Consider the following 17,378-nt stretch of genomic DNA (forward strand, 5'->3'; position numbering starts at 1 on the left):
AATAACGGAGGCCCTAAGTACTGATCTCCCACACCCCTATGCTATTTAAAAATTAATGTAACAGGGATCAGTAAAACACCTTGATCTGAAAATAATTCCTTTATTCCCCCTCAAACATAAAGTTGAAATCTCGAAAGATCCTAAATAGCCTGCAGTGAAGGAAAGGTCATTATTTTATCCAAAAGTAAAGGAGAGGGTTTGGTTTCAGTAGAGTCAGGAATTGAGGAAGAGTGGGATCTTCCATGACGCTGGAGTCAGTCTCTCCCACTGAAGGAGGACAATGAGTCCGTGAGAAACCGCAAATATAACCAGATTACTTTAGTTCTGAGACACGAAAAACATTTCTCTATTCAGGAGCCCCTTATTTTCTCAAATCAATGTATAATTTTTATTTTTCTTAAGCTGAATAAAAAATTGACCCTAAAGCTATATTTCTCATTTGCTACAGCTGAAAGTCCTAGGAGAAAGAAGAGTTTGTGAAATATTGGACACAAAGACCAAATGATCTGGAGAAGCATTCTGAAAAAGCAATCAAATATGACTTCAGGTCAGCATGGTTTACCACAAAAAAATCTAAACTCAAAATGATATTCACATATTCTAAAAAACATTAAAAAAAACCCCTCCACAAAACTTTATCTGACATTTTGGAATGTTTTCTGTAACTCAAACAATATAGTTAATTTGATACATATATCCTCATAAGATCAAGGCTGGTAAGGAATAACATGAGACTAAGAGTCCAACTTTGAACTAGCTAATTCTTCCCCAAATCAGGAGAACATTGATTCTTTAAGAACTCAGGATTTTGATTACTGCAATACTGGTTTGTAATAGAATTTGACTTGTATTTAGTTTTATAAAACTGTACAGCTTAGCAGATACATTTACATTCTTTCCTTTTTTATTCAGTTACTTCTATTATGTGGAGATCAATGACTGTTCTTAAAAAACACTCTCCTGTGATCCTATTAGGTTTTAAGTGAGATGTTTGACTTTCAGAGTTTACTCACCTTTGAAAGTAAGTAAATTAAACTTGTTTCCTTGTGAGACTAAGATGTACTTGAGAGTTCCCAACTACGCAGTTATTTTAACATGTCATTCTAACTAGAATCACAATAGTAATTTTTAATTTTCTGAAGAGAATTTGTTCTGACAAAACAAAAGAATCAGAAATTACATATTTACAAAAAAGTTTTTGTAAATTATGACTTCCAGCAGAGATCAAATCAGTAAAGAAATTCTTATCAATATGCACTTATATATAAGAGATATATAAACAAAGAGTTTATCCCCAATGTAATCAAATATCTGTTCTCCATACTGACCGGGTAAATATATGGTAAACAGACTGCACAATGTGTCCACTTAGCTTAGATAAAATTTGTTCCACAGCTGTTCACAGTCTAGTAAGACCTTTGCTGTCCTTACCCTATTTTAGGGCTGCCCGAGGAGACTAGGCTACTTCTTACCTTCTCTAGGATACAGTTCTACGAGCTCAAATCCAGACAATCTAGTATGAATTAGCTTCCAAGGCACTGAAAACAGCAATCTTTGTAGGGCTTCTACCTTGGGGGAAGACTCATGACCACATCTGCACAGTGACAAGCTTCCTTAGAGCCCTGTTCCATAATTCTGGGCTTGTCTCCAGCCTCCAATGATGAAAATCCTTTAATTTTTTAAAAACATTTTTATTATAGTTATGGTTCCTAAACAGTAAACTATACATATTTCAGATGTACACTTGATGAATTCTGACAGATGTATACACCAATGAAACCTCTACCACAATCAAGACAGCTACAATTTCCATCACTCCCCAAGAACTGATATTCTACCTAGATGTCTCTCTAACCCCTTTTGTGGGGACTATTATAGTACAAATGAAAGTCATGTTGTCTAGTCACCTACTAGCTTATTCTGAAGTTCTTATTCATAAATTATAGGTAAAAAGGAAGCAGAAACTTGATTAAAAGAGCCTTTTTATCTGGCCTAACCCCCAAATCTTTATTGCATACGATTTTTCAATTATTTTCTTAATATTTAACTTTGAATCATGTGTACTGAATAGATTACGTATGGCAACTTCTGGGATGTCTTCTGTTTTGCCATTCAGCAGAGTTCTATACCGCTTTCTGTCTACTCAGTTAGTATACAGTCATAGAATTCCAATTTCATGCATTATTCACCTAAATAAAATATGATTGCCAAGAAAATATATCAAAATGTATTGAGAAAATATGCCTTAATCCCAGGGAAACATGACGTGTTCTAAGTAATTTTAAAGATCTATTCCTTGCTTTGTGGACCATATCACATCATTTATTCATTCAATAACAATTTAGTAAATCTTTATTAAGACAAAACACTGGAAAATGAATCCCTTCTCAAATAGTTTGTATAATTGGGAATACTCTTGACTCTGAAATTGCCTTATAAAAATCTATTTGAGCAGAATGTGCTCTCTCTGCTATACCTTATTGTCAGTCCTGATCGTGACTTTCAGTTGTGGTAGTATACGTTCCACTTCTAGACTCCATTCCGCAGCATCTGTTGTGGATTCCAAAATATCTTCTTGTTTGGCAGACTCGTTCATATCCTAAGAAAGGAAAGATATCACAGGATTGAGAGTTTATAAAAAGAAATGGTAAAATTTTGAGGCATTTTAGCAGCACTGCACAATTTATATCAAGCACAGTACTGTTAAAATTATAGTGGCAAAAGAAATTCTTTTCTGTCCTCCTATCCATGTTGAAAGAAAATAATGCACCAACCTGGAAGGATAGCAAAATAACTATTTTTAAAAACCATTATTACAAAAAACAATGCTTTTGAGATATCAGAGTGAACTCAATGGGAATACTGTCAAATGGACAAGCCACTTAGGTATGTTAATTGGTAACAGTAGAAGAAATACAAACACATGTTTGGTAAGAAAACACTGTCTTAGTTTGAATTCATTGTACTGAAATACAAACCCAAAATCTGAAAGGCAAAAAAGGTAAGATACCAGAAGCAAAGGGCTCATTATTTATAAATTTTTGTATTTATAAAGTGATATTTTGGTTAGGTCAAACTATAATGCAGCTTAAAAATGTAATTTAATGCAGACCTATCTGAACTCAAACAAGATAGGGGCCAACTTTCTGCATTTGGTTTCTGCTGTTGAGTAATAAGATCAATTCATGTCTGTTTTTGAATCAGAAAAAGAAAACTTCTTTTTCCTCCATTTTTCCAGACCTCTACTTTTGGCATTAGTATGCATGGATCTGAAAACATAAAGAATGTACAAATTAATGATTTAAAGATAAAGCTTCCTGCATTCATTTTGGCAGCAAGTTTTCATTTTATGTTCCCTTGAAAAATTATAAGAAAATGTAAGGATAATATAAAAATTTATTAATACAGAAAAAAAGAGACCAGAGATGTAAACAGCCAAATTTAAACAGTCTATAAAAAGATGTTTTTGAGACAATCAGGGAAATCTGTATGTGGAAGAGTATTAAATGATAATAAGAAATTATTACTAATTTTATAGGTATGATAATAGCATGTGGTTATGTTAAAAAAAAAGCCTTATAAATTAGAGATAAATGCTGAACTATTCATAGGTAAATTGACATATTATCTGAAATTTAATTTAAAATAGTATGAGGCAAAGAAAAAAGGAGGGAGGGGCTTTAGAGGAAACACAACTGACAAAATGTTAATTGTTAAACTGGGTACTACTGCATCAGGGTTCATTATCTTATTCTCTCTAATTCTGTATTTGTTTGATATTTCTCATAATCCAACATTTAAAAATAAAAGACTATAAAAACAACCTCAGGGGAAATTAGATTCTCAATGTGAATTTATGTCACTAAAAGACATTTCTTATCCAGTATAATACTAAATACAAGAATAACCTTATACTGGATTTTATTTTGTGGAGAACTGTAAGTCCTTCGGGGCTTTGAAGTCACTCCCAACTGAGTCTCCAGGGCAGTGCTGACATGAGAAAGCCCCTCTCTCCCACCGTGTATCAGCAAGTCCTGCACGGACTCAGAGCCTTAAAAGGAGCATGCATTGTTTTCTGTTCAGAAATTCAGGAGGCTGTATAGCTCTAACCACACAATTAGAGGGTGGATAACTAAAACATGCTTTTATATTTCACAGCCTGTGGCTTGAATGGACTCAGTTATGTTCTATTTTAAAAAAAAAAACCAGAAGTATAAAAAAATAAGCATTAATTTAAGTAAAATGTGGAAACCCTAAGTGAAAATGTTTGATTCTACTTTAAACATTAAAGTGCTCATTTAAATATAGAAATGCTGTATTATTTTGAGTACCTAATATAATGCTATATATCTATATAAATGGAATCCAAGGTAGTATAATAGCACCATAGCTGGGGAGGGCCAGCAGTATTCTCAAAGTAGCGTGATGTTATATAACAAAATATCATGGCACGAGAAGAGATGCTCTCCCAGTTGAAAGGTATGGGGAAAGCCATGCGGAAAGTTCTCTGTCACGGAACTCCACGTTGACATTCATCAACATTCACATACTTGCACACTCTGCCACATTCCAGTGCCCATCCTCGGCTCATCTTCGGTACCAAACAGGGTAGACTTATGGGGAGGAGTTGGGTGGGAGGATGTATGCACTGCCAGTGGGATGTGAGCCCTAACATTCGGGGTGTGTGTATGGCATATTCACAGACTTTCTCGTGCTGAGGTTATGAGCCCCCACATCCCAATCCTGCAGAGCTGGGCTGAGCCAAAAAGGGGCATGTCCTTTTAAGCAGCAGTTCTCTATGATTCTTAATAAAACACAGATGTTCTGGTCACTTATTTAAAAATAAGTTTGACTTAGGGAACCACCATTTGGGTGAACTGAAAATGGTGTTACTAATGAAATCCCCACACTACTGTTCCCCAACTCCATCCCCTCATTCTCCTCCCTCCTTCTTTCCTTCCTTACAGGAGGGTGGAGTCCAGAATCACCAGATAAAGCCAGAGAGGGTACCATCCACATTCCCACTTTCTTCACAACTGAACATAGGATTGTTCAAGTTGTGCATAACATACTTAAAAATTTTACTCGAGGAAGGGCACATTTTTCTAATTTTCACAAAGGCAAATGTGTTAGCAGTGGCCCTGTTTGAATTAGGCTCAGAATCTAAGAGTCAGTAGAGTACTCAGGGATCAAACACTGCATTGAGATATCCCAGTGCATAAGCTACCATTTATTTTTAAACTGGGCCCTTTAGCAAGTTGCATTTACCCTTTTTAGCTTATTATTTGGTTCCGTTAAGCGATAATTTGCTGACTCCTATTCCCAATGTCCTGAAATGATTTAGTGTAGCAGCTCAAAAGTTCTCACTCATTCCTAGGCCGTAGTTAATATACTGGGGAAAATGGCCTAGTTACTAAAGAAAGGGCAAAAAAGAGAACATTAGGCTTGGCAGAGCAGTATTAACTTATTCAAACCATACAGCCTCTTTCTACTTCCATTCTTGCACATCTATTTCATAACCTTGTTCCTCACTCAAAATTTCCTAATGCCTGATAAGTGGATACATTAACTGAGCAAGCCCTGAATATGAAGTATAAATCATCTTAACCGTGCCTTGGTTATAATACTTTGAGAATATCTTTCCTTTCCAATTGTTTCTCTAATAACAAATGGTATTTTATGTGGAACTGTTAGTAAAAGAGAAATAAACTGCTGTTTCCATTTAATCAAAACTTTATATCATCATGACAAAGTCCCTCTCCAAAGCATTAACTAAGGTAAAGCATAGCTCTTGGGAAATTGCGTCTTCTAGTTAATGCTGCCAAAGAAACAATTAAAGCTCAGTAAGACGCGGGCTATCCCGAACTCTCATTTATAATTAATTAATTTACCAATAAGCCAGTTGTTAAGCTCCTACAACATGCAAGGTAAGAATCCAGGCACTGCGCTTGGTGTGGAAAGACAAAAGGGTTTAATCCCTGCCTCTAAAGAGTTTACAGCCTATCAGGAAGAGTCTGAGGCTAGTTAAGGGGGGTAATAATTGGTCCTAAAAAAAAGAAACTTATGAGAACTGACTCTAAGCCTGCCAAAGGAAGAACTCAAGATAAATCTAAGTCATCCCCTAATGTAACCTAGGGGCATATCACCCAAGGTGAGTTCAAGGATCAAACATGCAATGTTACTAGCCTGCTCAGAATTCTGTTCCAGTGATACCCCCTTTTCCCCAGATAGTATTAATGGGGATGGTTAAGCATCTGAAGAAACACTATGTTCTCTGTGTGTCTATGTATTTATATACACACTATACACACACACACATAGATATAGATAATTGGATGTGGTTGGTTTTATGGTCACAGGGGTGTAATAAGGGAAAGCCCTACATATAAGCACACATGAGGACAAGCGAGCCCTTTGCAACCTCTGGCCTGCTGGATAGGGTATGTAGTGCTGCAAAGCTGTTCTGGTCAATTAGGTTAAATGTGAATACAAAACCTGATACATACGTCTTCAAAATATCTTCACCTCTTAACTCTGGGGACTCTAGGTAGGCCATGGCTACCAGCAGGGGGAGTAATGTACTAACAGAGAGAGAAAGACATATTAATAAATATTAATATAGAAAGCTGTTACAGGTGATATACAGTGGAAGCACTGGTCATATTTTTTATATACTTTGGTTGCCATCTTAAGCAAAGAACTTAAAACAATCTCTTTGGGGTGAAACTATTCCCAGTATGTACTGCACACTCATTATTGGAAAACCTCATAAGAGAAAGGAGACTAAACAGGAGACTAAACACTGTCGGAGCAATGCTGACTATGAATTACTGATACCAGCGAGAGTTAACTCCACTCATTTCAACTCTGCTATGTCCATGACAACAAAAGCCTGGTACTATAGGATCTTTTAGATCCCAAGGGTCCAAGCCAGGCTGGGCAGTTGGCTCTGGTTAACACATTTCCCCACTGGGAATAAAGAAGAAGAAAGCTGGGAGTCAAGTAAGCCAGTGTTTCTATGACTTGACTACTTACGAATACCCTACAAAATGCCCTTTGATCACTGATTGAGAACTTGTCTGGTAAAGGGAACATACATGGCTGCATGGACAGACCCAAGAATGAAGCTCAAGGCTCAGGCATCCATGAGAAGACGTTTCCTTGGGATTAAATTATGGCCAGTAAATGTCAGCATTTACCAGTATCCAGTATTCAGTCCAACGGTGGTATCTGATGCTTCTAAGAGGTAGAGATTTTGGCTTGGTAATTGTAGACTTAAACACCTCCACTTGCTCTCTCTAATATTACTAGTTCAGTGTTGGGATCTTTTGACTCTCCCTTCATCTCCCATTTTCACCTGAAAGTCTGTGAATCCAATTTCTGCCCAGGTACTCATGATCTAGGTTCTCCTGGTCAAACTCTCATCTGAACTTGTGATCTCCCTGTAACTTTTGTAAGAGCAAGTGGAGGTGTTTAAGTCTACAATTACCAAGCCGAAATCTCTACCTCTTAGAAGCATCAGATACCACCGTTGGACTGAGTACTGGATACTGGTAAATGCTGACATTTACTGGCCATAATTTAATCTTTTTTGATGTCTTTCATTGTAAGATTCTGTAATACAATGTTGCACTCAGGCTGAGAAATCTAGATATTACTGAGCCCACACTAAATGATCCCAAATAACTATAATGTTTTGCACTCTTAGGTCTGCCGTTAAACTGTTCCTGTAGCTTCTCTTGCTATCAAGATGCCAGTGATCAGCAGTGGCTGTCTGTCTGATTGCCTGTAGCAGTGCTTCCTTCTTCTAGGTTGCTATGAGTTCAGAAACCTAACAGCTGAGCTTGTCAGAATTCAGACAAAGTAAGAATAAGGGGGGAAAAAGTGAGTGCTCAGCTCAAAAAGGGGTGGTGGTAAGGTTAGAACCCTATAGAAATTTTTAAAAATGGAAGTGTTTATACTTATTTTGGTTGCAGAGTCCTGTTTTGCATTCTTCCTCATTTGCTGTTTTGTTCAAGATAGGATAGGTGGACAAGAGGCTAATATAATATATATGGTATTACTATGAATTAAAAAGGGTTTCTCCTAAGGGTATCTGGTGTCCTTTCTTTACCATCTATTAGTGAAGCAAGAGAGGGACAAATAATGTTATTTCAATCAAGAAGAATGTTTCCTTGAAATCCCATGATTTTAACAAATTATATCTAAGGCAAAGTTAAAAATCTTTCATGTCCCTACAAGTCAATTCTGCATGATTAAAGAAGCACAAATTGTGAGTTTGATTCATTATTTTCTCCTCAAATTAGGTTTTACATGATTTAACACTATATTACTATGAAGAAAAATGTTTAATACCATATAAAAATTATTTTTAGATTTGTTCTGAATAACCAAATTAAACCTTGGCTAATCTATCAAAAGAAATAGATAGATGGTAGCTTCTGTCTTTAAATATATCAAGTTTGTAGAAGTTTTTTTTTTTTTTAAGTTCAATTTTAAGACTATCAAGAGAAATTTTATTCTGAGTTACAATGTGAACCAAGATTTGAATAAATTATGCTCCCACAAATCAAAAATGAAAAAACAAAGCTTGCCAAATTAACACAAAATAAATGTAATTTTCCAATAAGAAATCTGAAATTATTTTTGAATGAGAATTCAACTTCCAATATTATTTCTATTTAATACATCAAATATCTACCTTTACTATTTTAGCTACTTCAGTGTACACTAAATGCTAAGATAAAATCATTTCCGATTTTTAATTTTCTCAAAATAAAGCCAAAAGAAAGTGCCCAGGAAGTAAACTTTCTTCCATATGAAGAAAACTACAATAGACATTATACTTGGTGTTGTAGAGTATGAAAAATAAGTTTAATTCTTTATGGCATGAAATTCTATGAGGTTTTTCTTTGAGACGGTAACCACACAGATATACCAGTGCTCAAATACATCTGAAGAGCTCAATTCATATACCTACTGAGAAGAACATGAAAATCCAATTAACTGTTGAGATTGAACAGTCCCAGAACTAAGTTGCCTTGAACAGTATGGTGTAAATGTTAAGAGGATGGGTCAGGAATCCCATCCCTGGTCAAATCCCACCTCCATCATTTTTTACTAGTTGCAGGTCTCTAAATCTCAGGCTTCCCCCATCTGTAAAAGGGGAATAATAATAGCACTCCCCTCATTGGAAGGGTTGCTATGAAGATTAAATTAAATGATGTATTTAAAAGGCTTTTACAATGCCTGGTACATAGCAAGCCCCCAATTTATTTTAGCAGTTATAATTATCATTATTATATGCCAAGCATGGTACTAGATGCTTTTACATATGGGTGAAGTGCCCAGTAATAACACCATGAATCAAATGAGTCTTATTTCCATTTTTTCAAATGAGAAAAATGAGGTACAGAGCACTTAGGTAATTTTCCCAATGTCACACCATTAGCTACGTGGCAGAGTCCAGGCAATGAATGCTACCCTAGAACACAAGCTCTGAAACACCCCTTACTGAATGCCTATCAATCCTTTGTCATACAGGCTACAATAATATCCACTCAGTTCATCACTTGTCTTTTAACTCTGTGGTGTTCCCCACCCCTCTATATAAAAGGTTTTAATTTTACACATTTAGATTTATCAGTATTTTTCTTTTATGGTTTTTAGTTTTCTTGCCATGTTTATCATGCCCATTTCAACCCATGAGTATAATACCTGCCACTCATGTTTTTGTTTGTGCCTTAACATTTTTTAATTTGTTGAATCATGTGAGGTTTATTAAAAAAGATGGGAGGAGTCCATCTTTTTTCTCCAAATGGACACCCTGTTATCCTATCACTACTTAATTGAATAGTACAGACTTCATTGCTTTGTATACTAATATAAATATATATTTGGATTATTTTATGAACTCTGTACTACTTCATTAATCTGTGTCAGTATAATCTTTTTACAGACTTAGAAAAAACTACACAAATAGCACAGAGAATTCCCATATACCCTTAATCCAGATTTACCAAATGTTAGCATCCTACATGACCTCAGGGCAGTTATTCAGAAAGGGATATAATATTTATACCTGGGTGCTGAGATTTTCAAGTTTTTCTTTGTACTTTTTGTGCTTTCATTTTTAAAAAAAAACAAGGAATATATTTCATTTTTAAAAAGAATAAAGTTTTTTCAATAAAAGCAAGTAAATATATAAATTGATTAACTTCTAAATATTAGCTGTTACAGGTGGTAAATGCTTTAGAAGTTTGAATAAGAGAGAGAAGTGTGTTTTAATGGCAATGGTGAGATTTAAGTTTAACTTTACATGGATGTTTAGGATATAAACAGGCAGAAGAGGCAAGCCAAGTGTTTTTATAGGCAGGAAGGCATCATAAGCCAAAATACTGAAATAGGAATGAACATGGCTTATGAAGATCACATGAGAAGAGAGACGAGGGGCTTAAAAGGGTGAATATTGGGGAGCAAAACCAATTGAATATATTGTGAAAGACCTTACAAGCTAGGCTGAGGAATGTGAATTTTGTCCTCTAAGCCAAAGGGGAGGCCAAGAAAAGTTACAAACAAGGTAAAATGACTTTACCCAACAAATCTTTATTTAGTGCCTACTATATATATATCAGGTACTGTTCTACCCTAGGAACAGTGAATAAAATAAAAATCCTCACAAAGGAATATTCTAGTTATGTTTTATGAAAATCGATGGGTTGTAGATTGGTGGGTCACAGGATTAAACGGGGCTGGGATGATAAAGGAAGGTCTCTGTAAGGAGGCAAAATCTGAGCTGAACCTTGGACATTTAAGAGTCAGGTAGAGAGATCATGGGAAGGCATTTTAGATAAGAGACAAAAGAAATGAGGATGGGATGGGGTGAGCGCAGATATATTCAGGAGGTGTTTGAAAACCTATGAGGGGACTTATTTACCTGGAGAATAGTTACTCTGCAGAAGAAAATAAAGTTGGCTATGTGGACAGCAGTCAAATTGCTAAGGGTTCTGAAAGCCAAATCCAAAATTTATTGCTTTAAAATCTGTATAAACTGACCTGTAGGTAGTGAAAAGCCACCAAAAGTTATTTAACTCACAATGAGCTAACAAAAGTCATGTTTTGGTAAGTAAGATCAAGGGGTAAGATAAAAAATATTCTGGAAAAGGGTAGGGGTGGTGGAGATGGATATGGATAAGGGAGAGATTTCAAAGGCAGCATCCACAGGTCCTGGGGACTAACAAGATGTCCTGGATGAAAATGAATCATTAGTCAGATATTCAAAGCACTAACACTGCTTGGGGTTGATGGGTAGGGGTGGGCATATTTAAAGAACATAGGTTCAGAAAGTACTGAAAAAAGCCCACATTCTAGGTACCCATCTCATATACTGAATTACATAGTAAATATCTGCTATTAGTATTGGTATGGGAAATATAACTTATCCATTTATACAATGAGAGCTCTCAAATGATTCCTGGAAAAAAATCATATTATTTTTCATTAAATTCCCCTATATCATTTCTGTAGGGGAGACCTTACGTGACAGCAAACAGAGTCCAGTGGGCCTTCAATAACAATCCAAGTGACAGATTATGAAATAAAGCCATTCTATGACCAAGGCTTCCTAATTTACATTGAAACACAAGCTTCTTGATAACAGATTCTATGTATAAAAAATACTCATGGCAATCTAGAAATCTATTTAAATTGAGAGATTAGGGCTTCTATTCTCCTATAGCACATAAGAATGTTTGTAACTAATTCCAGTTTCTAGGAAAGGCGAAAAATTATACAAAATAAGAAATGCATCAAATGTGCACTCTGCCAGCACCACTCTGGGTGTGGGCCACAAGTTATATTAGTCTCAAAACAATGCTGGGTTGAACTGTCTCTCCATTTTACAAATAAGAAAGCAGTCACAGAAGGGATAAATGGCTATGGCCATGTGGCTAGTGACGCATGGCCAGGATTTTACCTAAGGCTGCTTTTCCATCGTAGCATCGATCTTGAAGGTATGAACTCAGATCTGGAAGGGACCTTGAGAAGTCCTTGCTTCCTAATTCTTGCTAGGCTTACAATAAAACCAGGATGGAAATAAGGACTTTCCCTATTTCAAGTGTGGATTCAAAAGCTACGCTAAAGATCAAGCAAAACTCTTTTACGCCCAGCAAGAACTGCCGTTTGAGCCTCCTCTGAGCAGGGAGGAGGACAGCTTTTTTCTCTAACCTACATTTCCTATTCACCTCCAGATGTAAAACTGATGGGGTGGTACGGGTTAGTTAACAGAGAAATAAAAGATTTACTCAGCCATAATGTGTTCCATCACACTCAAACATGTGGCGTTTTAATTGTTTCTTCTGTGAAATACCAACCACAGACTTCTCAGTCACAACACAGATAGGAGGACTAACACCCAAATGTTTTAGGAAAGGAGAAGAAAAGACATTCTCCTCAAGCAGGAATCGGAACCAGTGGTAACCTTTGGGACAAGATATGATTTGCTGTAGAATGGTATTTTTCCTGTGTTACTCAGAAAGGACATTTTGTGGAAAAGTGAAGTGTAAATCATTTGTAAAATGAAAATTTAAAGTGTTTAAGATAATAACTGAAGTAGATCCATCTTGTTCCTATTTTTTATTACAATATTGCAGACTTGCCATGATGGCACCCTAAGCTGAAACTGAAATGACAATTTTTATTCTAAGCCCAGATTTTTCCTCCCTTACAGCTTTTGCTTTTTAAGCTAAAAATTCTCTCATTCTTAGTAGAATGAATTTTTTGCTAAGTAATTAAAAACCAATTGTGTTTAAACCTTTTGAGATAGTTGGTTTTATGCTGTATAACTCAGAATTTGGTTTCTAAAACCTCAAATTTAGCATCTCAAGGAAGAATGGTATCTATGGCATGTTTGAAAAAAATGTTTTGAAACGAAATGACGGGCTTTTAAAAATAGAATTCAGAGAGCACATAGCTTCCCTCCCATCTTTTTTTCACTGGGGGAGAAGAATGACACATCTGCATTATGCTGCCAGAACACTACTGCTGTGATTCTACTGAGCTTCAGAACGGAGGGGCGCGACAAAGACCACTCACGATTGTGGTGCAGTTACCAGGAAAACACAGGCAGTTTTCCACTGACATACTCAAGTTTGAAACAGAAATGACCAGAACACCTGCCTAACACCTCACCACCAGATCCTTCCTTCCCTGCTCCCACCTCTCACATCTCTGAATATTCTCCTGGGCCTGTAACTATCGTGGGCTCTGCCCAACTGTCAGAGCTTTAATACCGCACCAGTGTCCCCCCCTCATGACCACGCCGAGGGAAGCATTGGCTCCATTTCAGATTTCAGATTTCAAGAACATTCAGAAATCAGAGGGACAGAGAGAATGTAGAACTTTGTGGGCCAGCCTTGAAGATTAATATCCATTTGTAATGTTTTTATTTCCAAGAAAAGCTGTATCAAAATTCAAATAACTAACCTGCAAATCAAACTTTGGAAACTAAAGCTATCACTCACTAACTGCAGGAGCTATTTTCTTGCAAAGTACAGGCATCCCTCAGAGATATTGCGGGTCTGGTGCCAGACCACTGCAATAAAATGAATACCACAATAAAGCGAGTTACACACATTTTTTTAGTTTCCCAGTGCATATAAAAGTTGTATTCAAACCATACTGTAGTCTATTAGGTGTGCAACAGCATTACGTCTTAAAAAACAATGTACATACTTTAAAAAATATTTTATTGTGAAAACATGCTTACTATCATCTGAGCCTTCAGCAACATCGAAGATCACTGATCACAAATTGCCATAACAAATACAATAATAATGAAAAAGTGTGAAGCATTTCGAGAATTACCAAAATGTGATGCAGAGACATGAGCTGTACAAATACTATTGGAAAACTGGCACAAGTGGGCTTACTTGATGTAAGGTTGCCACAAACTTTCAATTTGTAAAAAACACAGTATCTGCAAAGTACAATAAAGCAAAATGCAACAAAATGAGGTATGCCAGATAAAACCATAATGGTGCAAGAGAATTAGAGGAGGAAACCACAGTAAAAATGGCATTAAAAATATGTTTTAAACCTCAAAGTAAATAAATATATATTCTGAAAAACACTGCTTCCAAACAAACCAATTTCATCATTGTAAGCATCTGTTGACTGAAAAAAACACACAACCTAAAAGTTGAGAATTAGGTTTTACTCAATTTGGCAGACTTTCTGAGGACCCAATCCTGGGAGAGAGCCTCTCAGATAGCTCTGAGGGACTGCTCTGAAGAGGTAAGGTAAGGGCCAGGATATCTAGCAATTTTTGCAACAAAACCCAAGCAGCTGGAACATCAAAAGATTACTGTTAATTAAGAAACCCAGACATCTCAAGTTAATGAATTTTAGTGCTTTTCTGTGTATGGGAAGATGCAAGAGTCTGAGCTCACTGAAACCATTCCTTTGATGTACACTTTAACCATCTAGGGCCAGTATCCTAGTTTTTCTCCATCTGAATCCCCTCAGCATGCACTGTTGGGGGTGGCTGCGGTAGCTGATGGCGTGAGGGCCACAACATCCTTCGTTTACTTATATGGCAGGCAATAGTCCTCACCCACCCGTTCGTCATTGAAAGGAGGCACCATTTTCTTAGAACACCGTTTTCAGGGTTCATGAAATACTGCTTCTGGGTTATGATCTGATTAGGCAGACATTTCAAAGTTTAGTCAATCTCCTTACAAATTCTTCAAATTAGCAGTTACAGGCTTCAAATATGCTATGGTAGTCAGGAAGCTGGACCACTAGGTCTCCTTTCAAGGAAGGACTTCCTGCTCAGCTGCAGGGAAGGTGGCCAGCAGACAGCTCCTTCGGGCTCTGTCTCACCTGCAGAAAGCCACCTCACCTGGAGGTACATCTTTCCCAGGGCAGCCCGCCTCCAGCGACTGAGCCAAGCAGGCAACACAGCTCCTCACCAGGTTGGCTGAAGCCAAGACCCAGGCCTGAATCGCAGCTAGATCCTTCCCTCAGTGCAATCCTGCTTTCTTCCCCCGTCCTTTCACCATAAATATCTTGCACCCCAAACTCTGTCTCGGCGTCCACTTCTGGAGAACACAATCTGCAACACATGTCTTTTTCATTTACCTTCTCTCTTGTTCCATTTACCACAAATCTCAGGAAAATGCTCGTGTAGACCCAGCTTCTTGAATTATGATACTCAAGAGCATACTTTTCAGGATCTAGACTTCACTTCATTTAAGGAAAGAAAGGAATATAAGTAGATTTCTCCCTGCATTATCCTACATGGTGCCTAGAAGAGGACTCCATTATTGCTAAGAAGTTCTTTTCTCCAGGAAGATTAAACTGTACTTCCCTATGAAATTAGAAATATGAAATAGCATTCATTCACATGTATATTCATTCAATATTATTCAATTCAATATTACTCAGCACTTTCTACACACCCGGCACAGATGAAAAAGCAGTTAAAAAAAAAAAAAAAAGCTCCTGCTCTAGAGGAGTTTGCATTCTACTGGTTGAGACAGACAATAAACAAATCAGATGAATACAATGCCAGGATCTATGAAGAACAATAAAGCAGGGGAAGTGATAGTGAATGACCGTTTCAAAACTGCAGGTAGAGAGTGACTGCTGTAATCCACACACTGCAGGGCTCGCACAGCCAAGTATATGTTTACTACATCAATTTCCTAGATAGTATCTATCACTCTTGTTCTAGTGAAGAATTCATTACATCAACTTTACTGAAATATTTCTTCTGCATTCTGAGTCCACCTGCTGCATGAAACAAAATCTTAAATCTGTGTTACTAACCTATACAGCAGTTCTGTCTTTGGGAAAGAGCAGGCTCAGCCATCACAAGCTACAGTCAGATACAGCTGTCTCAGGCAGATGGCTTTGGTGGGCAACATCATAAACTTGCCAGATTTTTTAAATATGAAAGGGTTTTCTGCCTCATTAGTACTTCATGGCTGACCATCCACAAACACCTGGTGTTCAGACTTCCTTTGAAAATGCAATCATACATAGTCTTAGCTCAAAAAGGTGTGTATTATATAACCATTGTCTAAAGGATCTAATAACTAGATAATTTATAAAGTCACAGGTAGGGGAAAACCCATCCTTATCTAGCTTAATTGACCTTAATTAATACAAAAATTGAAATTAGGATTGATATGGATTTGGAGTACTGGCAGAGGCAAATTAAATTACTGGACTCCTTGCTAATACTTAAACTACTTTGTTCAGAGGGAATTCCAGGTGGTCTTTGCAGGCCTCTATTTACACCATCAATAAAAAATGAATCATACAAATGACAGATTCTTTCTAAGAATAACTGTATGTATCTCTACTTTTATTCTTTTTCCTTCCTACTTTGGAGAACTTTGTCATCACATCTTCAACACATACAGGAACACCAAGCACTAGTGTCTTGCTTAGAGTCAGAATCAAACTCTACCTACCTAATTGAACTTTTGTTATGAGGTAAAGGGAAAAAAGTAATAGACTTGGGAGTTTGGAGACTTGAGTTCAAATTAAGCCAGTGTAATTTTTTAGCTTTTTAAAAGATTAAACCATCCCAAGGTTATAAATTTTAGTTTTTGTATCTGTAAAATGGAGATAACATCTACTCAAACACTTTATAAGGTCAGTAAAGAATGTGTTTTAAATTATTTGAGAACTACAAAGTGATCTGCAAATGTTTTGTTACAACCGGAGTTTATCTGTTTGGATTTAAATGTTACCATACTATTCTGAAATAATTTGCAATTGAACAATAAACAAATACATTTATTCATTTAAGAAGCATTTATTCAGTATTATCTGTGTTATACTATGGCGAATATAAAAAATGATAGTCATCCTTGTAGCACGGAGATTATGCAAGTCAGATTTGAGAGAAGGAATGTGGGGGGACATTTGGTTTCGGTTTTAGCCAACACTTATCTAGCACTTTGTATGTGCCAGACGTCATTACACATGCTTTACACGTAGTTAACGCTTTCAATCTCTAAAAACTGTATGTAAAAGGTAATGTTTTTATCCTCATTTTATAGATGAGGAAGATAAAGCACAAGAAGTTTGGAAATCTGCCCAAGGCCAGACACCTAGTAAGTACTAAAAGTCTTAAAGTCAACTCACACACATAGGCAAGCTAGCCACAATGTTATGTTATGTTACATCTCAAGTTGGGTAGAAAACACACAGATCATTAATGATAGTTACTAATGCCGACTAACAATACTAAGGAGGTGAATGATAAATGAAGAGATCATCTTGGGGTGAGTGGCCAAGGAAGGCTTCATGGTATGAACCCAAAACTAGATCCAAACTTGTTGGTAGAATTTAGAAAAGAAAAATTA

At 36.6% G+C, this 17,378-nt stretch overlaps 1 protein-coding gene across 1 annotated transcript in view; it reads right to left on the reverse strand.

Annotated features, from left to right (window-relative positions):
• The window catches only part of IFT57 (intraflagellar transport 57), a 52,341-nt gene that overhangs the window by 23,107 nt on the left and 11,856 nt on the right, over positions 1 to 17,378 (reverse strand). Inside the window, exon 6 of the mRNA XM_010970753.3 lies at positions 2,477 to 2,599. Within this exon, the coding sequence (XP_010969055.1) occupies positions 2,477 to 2,599 (123 nt within the window). The remainder of the gene's footprint in view (positions 1 to 2,476; positions 2,600 to 17,378) is intronic.

This window comes from Camelus bactrianus, chromosome 1 (assembly GCF_048773025.1).
Source record: "Camelus bactrianus isolate YW-2024 breed Bactrian camel chromosome 1, ASM4877302v1, whole genome shotgun sequence".
Classification (NCBI taxonomy): Eukaryota; Metazoa; Chordata; class Mammalia; order Artiodactyla; family Camelidae; genus Camelus; species Camelus bactrianus.